This window comes from Triticum dicoccoides, chromosome 5B (assembly GCF_002162155.2).
Source record: "Triticum dicoccoides isolate Atlit2015 ecotype Zavitan chromosome 5B, WEW_v2.0, whole genome shotgun sequence".
Lineage (NCBI taxonomy): Eukaryota > Viridiplantae > Streptophyta > Magnoliopsida > Poales > Poaceae > Triticum > Triticum dicoccoides.
Genome location: NC_041389.1, coordinates 553,459,915 through 553,469,472, shown reverse-complemented (window position 1 = coordinate 553,469,472; position 9,558 = coordinate 553,459,915). Strand labels below are relative to the sequence as shown.

General features: G+C 44.4%; 1 protein-coding gene across 2 annotated transcripts; it reads left to right on the top strand.

Moving 5' to 3' along the window:
- The first annotated feature begins 6 nt into the window (after positions 1–6).
- On the top strand, positions 7–7,667 carry LOC119311547 (actin-related protein 4-like). 2 transcript variants are annotated; one of them, XM_037587181.1, is made up of 20 exons: positions 7–65; positions 154–245; positions 1,067–1,240; positions 1,326–1,399; positions 1,749–1,829; positions 1,920–1,980; positions 2,051–2,100; positions 2,601–2,655; positions 2,892–2,969; positions 3,044–3,097; positions 3,730–3,783; positions 3,875–3,935; positions 4,251–4,302; positions 4,880–4,946; positions 5,801–5,860; positions 5,949–6,011; positions 6,165–6,227; positions 6,615–6,679; positions 7,049–7,117; positions 7,201–7,667. In XM_037587181.1, exons 1-20 carry the CDS (start codon positions 53–55, stop codon positions 7,244–7,246), a joined length of 1,332 nt encoding a protein of 443 aa, XP_037443078.1. In that variant the 5' UTR covers positions 7–52; the 3' UTR covers positions 7,247–7,667. The 2 variants fall into 2 exon arrangements, 1 of the variants encoding a protein (XP_037443078.1); XR_005151103.1 differs by lacking the exons at positions 3,875–3,935; positions 4,251–4,302; positions 4,880–4,946; ... (4 more) ...; positions 7,049–7,117; positions 7,201–7,667 and having other exon boundaries at positions 2,581–2,655.
- The last annotated feature ends 1,891 nt before the right edge of the window (positions 7,668–9,558 follow it).

Below are 9,558 nucleotides of genomic sequence, written 5' to 3'. Positions count from 1 at the left end.
GCTCCCGCCCCCGCCCCCGCTCGCCGAGCCCTGCCTCTCCGGATCTCCAGCCATGTACGGCGGCGGTAAGATCTCTCGCCCCTGCCCCTGCTAAACCCTAACTAAACCCTGGAGATCTCCCGCCGCGCGGCCGCTAACTTCTTCCCCCCGCAGACGAGGTCTCGGCCATCGTCATCGACGTGGGCTCCTACAGCTGCAAGGCCGGATACGCGGGCGACGACACCCCCAAATCCGTCTTCCCCTCGGTGAGCTTCCCCTGCCGCCCTCATACTGTTCGAATTGCAGGCTGTTTTAGTTCGTTGAACTCGGAGGGGAACCGATTCTTAGTGCTGAATTTGTGTGCATTACAACCGCGCAAGTTTGTGCTGGTGATGGACAAATTGGTGCTTCATTCCTAAGTTTTCGAATCGACAGCCTTGGGTTCTGGTTCAGACATGGTGTGCTTGCTACTGTCAGTTAATTGCCATAGTGGGCCAAATTGCAAATTTTGTAGCAGGCACGCCCTACTCTGCAAATATAAGTAGCCACTTTAATCCGAAGTTGACTTCAAGCATCGAATCAATAAAATGCGATGGGACCTGCACCTACCTGTTAGTTTGAGCGTAGGGTGTGCAATCTTTATAATCTACATAGTCGGTTCATGATTCAGGCTCTAATGGCTCAGATTTGCCGCTAGCTATTAGTGTTATTAATTACTGTGAGCATTTCTTACATACACTGTGAGTCAAACAAAAAAAGAGCTGAATTTCAAGTGTTAGTGGGATTATTGTCTAATTTTTGCAGTCTGGCAGTAAATTACTAGTTTCACTCTGTTTCTGATGCAATAAGCGGTGTAAAAAAATTCAAAGAAAAACGAAAAATACTGTGTGATTCGCACTAAGAAAATGGTTTGAATTTGGCCACTTAATGCCATGTTTTGGTTTAGCTCGTTTTCTTCTGCTTGCCCTGACCAGTGCTTGGGAATTATGTTGTTCTTTTGTTGGTTCAAGGTTATGTGAGCTACCTAATTGGTACGTTTTGGGCAGCACAACTTATCACACTCAGTATCTTGTTTTGATATGTTAAGGTTGTTGGTTCAATTGAACAAGCGGAAGATACTGATGAAGCTAAGCCAGAGAAGGAGGCTGACTCTGCATCTGATCCTAAGAATGGATCCAAGCCTATGGATGTGGACAAAGCCAAGACAAAACGCAAATTTTATGTAGGTCAAGAATTAGAATTCAGGAGGGATCATATGGAGGTTAGTGACCGCACATTCTAAGGGTGATTTGTTACTCATGATTTCTATTAACTATCGCTTATTGGTCCCCCCCTCCACAAAACAGGTGATCTCACCGATGAAAGATGGAACAGTTACAGATTGGGATGTTGTTGACAACATATGGAATCATGCTTTTAGGTAAATTTATTTATCTACTTGATGCAGCTCTGAGCAATTTCTCCTCTTTAACACGGTCCGTCGATAATCAGCAACGACACCAGCTGAACTACAATTAAGTTACTAGTTCAAGCTTAACATTTAACATTCTGTGTACATTTCGCTGAGTATACTAAATGTGAAATTGTTTAGTTTGTGGGTATGCGAGAAATGATCGTTGTTTTCCCTCCTGTTTTATTTCATATGTCTTCTGTAACAGCTAAGGTTGATTAAGTACAAGGATTTCCTTGTTACGATGCTATGTAATTTGTTGAAGTTACTATTTCTGTTGATCTACTATATTGTCACACTGACTTGTTCTATATTTCAGACGGCGGCTATTGATCAATCCTGAAGAGCATCCTATGCTCATAGCGGAACCATCTATAAACAGTGCACAGCAAAGAGAGAAGTATGTGTGCATGTTTTGTTTTTAAAATATTTATATTGCTAACCCATATCAATGCTTTCAAGCCTGACTCTTATTTTTCATGTCCTATAGAGCAGCAGAACTTATGTTTGAGAAGTACAAAGTGCCAGCACTGTTCCTAGCAAAAAATGCGGTATGTCTCTCTCAGAAGTAATCTTTAATACAACCAGTTAATTATTCTTACTTGTTGATTGGGTTATCAGGTTCTCACATCTTTTGCATCTGGACGTGCTACATCTCTAGTGGTTGACAGGTCAGCATTTTCTTGATGACATTTTATCTCTGCAACCTGCTGTTTTCCTTAGAAATAGATGAGGTCCCTTTTTTGCTATGTTAGCCCGATTAGTTTATGAACAAGTCCACTGTGTTGTGGTGTCTGCTTGGTTCTTAATTTGCTACTCTATGTCTGAAGTAAATTGTTTTTACCAATACGTTGCACATAACACAGATAGTGTGTAACAGTTCATCCACACCAAGGAAATACTCATGAAGAAGTTGGTTCTAACTGTTAATGCTCGAATTTCCCTTTTTCACTTTCCTTGATTTAAACACCTTAATCTGGTTTCGTGCTTAGGTTACCTTCTTGATTCCTTGAGCGTTTCATAAGAAGTGCTATGAAACTTATCATATGAAGACTTGGGAGAAGCTCGTGTCAAACATATATCAAATTTATTTCATCTTAATTTTACTGCTTTGGGTCTTTATCATGATAGAAATTTCTGGAATATGACAGAGCGATCATGTTTGGTGCAGTGGTGGTGGGTCTACTGTGGTTTCTGCTGTGCATGATGGTTATGTTTTGCAAAAGGTATGTTATGCTATCATTATCCTGATTTTCAAGGAGAGGTGTAGTGATTTGCCTGTTTTTACTTTCTGCATTTCATTTGAAAATTTGATTAATCCAAGCTGCTTTAACATTTGATAAAATAAAATGCTAAGTTGTATCATATGGACTCTGGCATATGCAACATTATTATCGCTTTTGCCTTGCATCTTCTGAAGCCTTTTCTTCTACCATTTTTATAACTTGTTTTCATGTGGCAGTCTGTGGCAACTTCTCCGATAGGCGGTGAATTTTTGACTGACTGTATGATGAAAAGCTTGGAGAGCAAGGGCGTTGTTGTAAGCACCTCTCTTGGTTAAGATAGCATACTAGTCCTTGCTGTATTTTCATATCCTGTTTGTTCACTTCTCAGATCAGGCCCCGGTATTCCTTCAAGAAGAAGGAAGTGAGCCCTGGAGATTATAAGGTGTAGTTTCTATAACATTACATCTGAAATTGACATCCTTTTCTTGTCTGCTGATTCCTTTGGACCAAGAGATAACTCTTCACACCATTCGATGCGCCCCTTTGTTGAAACTCCTTGTTCCATTGAATGTGAGCTGAACTGTTGGTATAGTTGAAATCAATACACCAGTAAAGAGGAGGGGCAAAATATACAATATACCTATCATCCTTGTCTTCTAACAAAAAAAGTTGAGAGAGCCTGCAAGGTGGTCTGTACCCCTCCCCCTTGCCAAGTTTGTTTCTGGCACCAATTAAGTTTTACCACGTGGAGTAAATCTCTCGGTAGACATCGAATACTATTTTGGCATTTCCAATATCATGAAGTAACGCCTCCCTGTACATATCGATATTCACAGATACATGCGCAGTAGGTGATTCTTTGACTATATATAGCTGGCCCGTTAAAATTTCTTTAGTGTTTTTCTTCGTATTTATGTGATACTAAGGTTCTGAACTTGCTGTGTTAATTAATTAATCATGGTTACATTCTAATTTAATTAGCATTACACTAGATGGATATTAGGGAAACTATGTGGTGTTTATTTTGTGAACCTATGTGGTGTTTATTTTGTGAACCTATGTTTATCTTTTCAGGTTGTAGACCTTGATTTTCCGAACACCACGGATAGTTACAGGTTGTACCACATGGTATGTTCATTGGCAAATCTGTAATTCTTGGTTTGCTTTGTTAATTTTTGTCTGGATGCATTTAATGGTGATGCTTACTTCTGTATCACAGAGAGCTATTGCTAGCGACATCAAGGAGACGGTTTGTAGAGTTCCAGATACTCCCTTCGATGGTATAGCATTTCGAAAACACATTATTTCTGTGATTGTTTAGCTCTGCTATATTGATGCGCAAGCTTGGACCATACTGGCATGCACGCAAAATCTGATGATCAAGCCAGTTTCAGTTGATCCATTGATGAATTATATATATGCATACAACCATAGTATAGTTGGCTACTTTTTATGCATATCGTCTGTTAATCACCATGATTTTTATTCGTTTGACTATTTGACATATCTCTTTGTATGCTTATTAAGCATTATCTTGCTTTGGAGTTCCTCTTTTAGGTTCTGCTGTTCACTTTCCCTGCTTTATTTTTATGCAGAAGTGGCATATGCAAATGTTCCCACAACTTCATACGAGCTTCCAGACGGGCAGTAAGTTATCAATTATGTAGACACATTTCTCCAATCAGAATAATTCTATTTTGTTAACAATTAGATATTAAATATGGGCTAGTAGCTACTTTTCTGGAGCGTATCTGATGCGTCTTGACCTCTTACTCCATTGTGCATACCCTCTTCAGTACGGCCACCAAATAGTCATGACAAACTTAGTTGTTTACAAATCGACATAAAACCAATATATCATAACACTGAGATATTGTGGTTTAGAAACCACAAAGTTTCGACTCAAAATCCATTGAAAAGGAAGTCTGAAAATAGAATGGCGAAATCTATGTCACTGTTTACTAGTATCTGCGCATGTGCCACATTTTAGTATAGCCCCGAGTTGTTGCAGCCTGGTAGACCATATCATGATGCAGCTACTATGACGATTGTAGATTTTTCATGTCCATTACAAGTATGCATGGTGTTCTGATTTCGGCTGCACAATGCACCTATATATGATTCTGACGTCTCCACTTTCTCTGTTTCTGTTACTGCAATTTTGTGGTAAATATGTTGTTTATGTTTGTAGAGGTTATAACTTATCTATGTTATACCTGAGCAGAACTATTGAAGTTGGTGCAGAGAGATTCAAGATTCCTGACATTTTGTTCAACCCATTCCTTTCTCAGGTGAGTGAGAAAAGTATAATTTGCTGTGTACATGTATGTCAGTTGTTTAGGATCTGTACTAGTGGTTGATTACACTATCCAGGAACAGAACAAGTTCATTGCTTCTTCAGTAGATGCTATCAACAACAACAACAACAACAAAGCCTTTTGTCCCAAGAAGTTGGGGTAGGCTAGAGCTGAAACCCATAAAATCTCGCAACCAACTCATGGTAGAGCACATGGATAGCTAGCTTCCACGCACGGCTTGTTCTTGGTGATACTCCAGTCCTTCAGGTCTCTCTTTACGGACTCCTCCCATGTCAAGTTTGGTCTACCACGACCTCTCCTCACATTATCAACATGCTTTAGCCGTCCGCTATGCACTGGAGCTTCTAGAGGCCTGCGCTGAATATGCCCAAACCATCTCAGACGATTTTGGACAAGCTTCTCTTCAATTGGTGCCACCCCAACTTTGTCCCGTATATCATCATTCCGGACCCGATTCTTCCTTGTGTGGCCACACATCCATCTCAACATGCGCATCTACGCTAAACCTAACTGTTGAACATGTCGCCTTTTAGTCGGCCAACATTCAACGCCATACAACATTGCGGATCGAATCGCCGTCCTATAGAACCTTCCTTTTAGCTTTTGTGGCACTCTTGTCACAGAGAACGCCAGAAGTTTGACGCCACTTCATCCATCCGGCTTTGATTTGATGGTTCACATCTTCATCGATCCCCATCTTTCTGCAGCATTGATCCCAAATATCAAAGGTGTCCTTCAGTGGATGCTATCAATATTCAATAATTTCTTTTGGACCTAGCTGACTTGTCTTCAACCTCTCTACTGCACACTAATTTTGTTATCAACAGACTATTCCTGGGATCGATGGATTTGGAGATTCCACTTCGATTCGTGGACTTCCACGAATGGTGAGTTAAGTATGGGTGCTTATATTGTTGTGCAGCTTGGACAGTTCTTCATGTTAATGAAGTTGTTGCCACCCTTGCTTTTCATCAGGTCCTTGAAAGTGTAAATAGGTGTGATGTTGACATTCGCAAGGAGCTACTCAGCAGCATCTTGGTAAAGACATTAATTCCAGTGCTGCATTGCGTCTTCTCTCTACATGCCCCCATGCACGGGCTTAGTGAAAGAACTCGTATAACATAATCTTCAATTCTCCTGTTATAATTTGTTAATACAACTCTAACATCTGCAAACTTGTATTCTGGATAGCTTTCTGGTGGCTCATCATCAATTCTGCAGTTAAAGGACCGTCTAGAAAAAGAAGTACTGGAGGTAAATAAGAAGGCAGCTGAACAAGCTAGGATAAATGTTGTATTTTTATATGTTTTCACCGTTTCCAAGCATGTCTCAGTTTATGTATGTTTTCTTCGAAGCTTTGCTATTAGTTCAATGCATAACTTATTTGCTTTGTATGAAGTCAAATCATGCTTTAGACAAAGCTTCCCACCTTATTTCTGTGACCTTCCTAAAAAATAGAAGAATAAAATGCATCTCATTGATTCTTTTGGTTAGTGACTAGTCACTACATGGTTGTTCATAAATAGGAGAATCTATGGTTGAGGCTGTTGAGAATGGTTCTTTTGTCTTGGTTTTGCTGGTTAGTTGATGGTGTTTTCTGAATCTCTGAGCTTATTCTTATTTTTAACTCAATGATCGCAGGAGTCCCCTCAAAATGCTCGGGTAAAGGTTTTGGCAAGTGGAAATTCAACGGAGAGGCGATTCAGGTAAGATCCAGTATATTTGCTCGTGTTTGTATGAACTGACTATGCCCAGTGGATGCCGTTAGCAGCAGAGGAATTTGAATGATTGCTTGTGTTGCCATTGGAAAGTAAAACTGTTCTTTTTGCTGTTTTAATTACATGAGTAGCTTAATGCAAGAACATGTCGTGGCCCCGAAATCGGTTTGAAATTGGATGAAAGCATGCTGATCAGTACAATGCCAGTAAAACTTATCTTTGACCATAAGGAAGGGCCACCACAGAAAAAATGCATGCCGTATGACTGGTTTTGTCTGTGTGTCCGCTAGTGCTGAGATTCATCATCGGTTAGATGTTGATTGACATAACTTACACATTATAATTTGATGAGTGCAGTGTCTGGATTGGAGGGAGCATCCTTGCATCCCTTGGGTCGTTCCAGCAAATGTGGTTCTCCAAGGCAGAGTAAGTTTGATTTTCTAGGTTCTGTCTGGTTGCCCTGCTCTGTTGTATCATACGCCTAACAATATCTATCTTCTCGCGAACAGGTACGAAGAGCACGGCGTTTCCTATATCCAGAGGAAATGCCCATGAAATGGTGAAGCATGCATGCAGCCCAAGCTTTATGTTGCCGAAAGATGTGTGTGGGCAACAGTTAGATGCAGGCGACCGACTATCTTTAGGTCCGTGAGTGCAGCTCTAGAACAAACTCAGCTGATACTTGTACGTGCGTGCCGAAAGATGTGCGTTGGTCGCCACCTTTGTTATCTGGGGGATATTTATATTGTTGTCGTTACCGAATTATCTTTAGCTCTGCGAGTCCAACTTGAGAACAAACTCATCTGATACTTGTCATTGATGGTAGTTTTTGTCGTCTGTGATGTAGAGAATGTGTAACAGTCTAGTATCCAGACTCCAGTCAATGTATCCGGGAATCAAGTCTTCAGCCATTTAGATACGCAGCTGGTTCTTGATGCTGTAACTGATGGACTACATCTTAGATGTCAAACGGTCATTGAACTTGCAATGCCAAGCCAAGAACGAACTCCATTCACGTCAACGCTGTAGCTGGCCGTTGCTGGTTTACAGGTGCTTGTTGTTAATGGCTCTGGCATGAAGCGGACAACATAATATTAGTTGAAGAAACTACCCAGAGTCTCTGATGCATTTCACGGGAACTGCGGAGGTAGATGTGCACATATGAAATGCTGCAACTGCGGAGGTAGATGTGCACAACTCCACAACTAATAATACACGAGCACTGGCCAACAAAGCCATTCCGATGCAACATGGGAGAAACGGAAATTGGTTCACTGTACACGGTTTACATACATGCATACACACCAGCCAGTTGCTCCTTTGGGGAATAATAATAATGTCGACACATCCATGGCCGCTCTTATTGATTCAGACGAACGCACCACGGAACAGAGATCACAAGCATATACACCGCGCAGCCGCTCAGGGGAATCGGTCGAGCATCGGCGGCCCCAAAATCCAAATTAGCGCTTTCTGGAGTCGATGAAGTCCTGGAGCGCCGCCACCTGCTCCCTGGTCGGGGGCTGGTCGTTGTTCTTGATGGAGCGGTGCACGTCGTACGTCGTCGCCCCCAAGAACACCAGCCTGCATACAGCATACACCCAGATTCATTAATCAATCCACGGAGGAGGAGCGACGAGAGAGATCAGAACGCGGCGGCGCCGGCACCTCTTGCCTACCCTGCGGCGAGCAGCGCGATCTGCCTCGGGGACACGTTCCTGCCCAGCACCCTCATCCTCGTGCGGTGCTCACAGGCGACACGGAGGAGGGAGGGAGGGAAGGAGGGGAGGACACGGGGATCGGTTAGTTAGCTGGGAGACTAGTTCCCAGCAAAAATGCTAGACACGAGCACCGGCCCACAGACTTTAGAGCAACTCCAACGTGCCGACCCAAACAAACGGCGATTTTGTTTGCTTTTTTACTCGTTTGGATCGGTTCAGCAGACACCTATGTCCAGCTATTGCTCGAGGTAGGCGCGCTCCTACGCCTCGGCCGTCTCATCCAGATCGGTGGCGCGCTGACCCATTCGCGCACCACTCCGGTCCAGGAGTAGCACTCGATGGGGGTCCGGCTCGGCCTTGGCTGGGACGGCAGGTCCAGCGACGGCACGACACAGTCCCGGCCGCGAACAGCACCATGACCTCCGCCATGCGCGTCTCGTAAGCTACCTCCTCCTCCTCCTATCTGCATCGCTCCTCCTCGCTCTTCCGAAGGACAGCCGCCAGCACCGCTTGGTAGGCGGCTTCCGCCACCTGGTCCTCGTCGCACACTACGAGGGGCGGCGGCGGGGAGCCATGCGAGACATCGCGGACGCGGCGCTTCCTGGCCTCCTCGTGCTCGAAGACGAACCACCGCTGCCACGCCGGTGAGTCGAACGCGTACGCCGGCTCTTGGCGCTACTCCGGTGTCAGCAGCTGCCTCCGGCGTTGTACCTCCTCTGCGTGCGCCCGCGCTGACCGCGGCGCCACCGGCACTGGGATTCTCTCCGGATCCAAGTACCAGTCGTGTGGGAGCGTGGACGTCAGGGTAGGGGGTGAGGGACGCGGTGCTCTCAGTGCCACTTTGTCTGGTGCACTGGATGTCGATCCGCTGCCTTCGGCGGGGAGACGACGAAGGGAGGGGGGGGGGAGTGCATGGAGAGATGGCGGGGCCCTTTCCCTTGCCGGAGAAGAGGCCCGTTGCGGTGGCTAGAGTTTGCTAGGCTTTTGTCGCCGACGAGGAAGCACTGGGTGGCGAGACGTGGACGGGGTGTCTAGAAGCGGATGAGGACGACCCCCCACTGCACGTTCGGACTAAAAAAGCCCGAGCGTCGTCGCTGACGCATGGGCCCGTGGTGGGCGGTCGTCACTAATAAGTTGGGTGTCCAT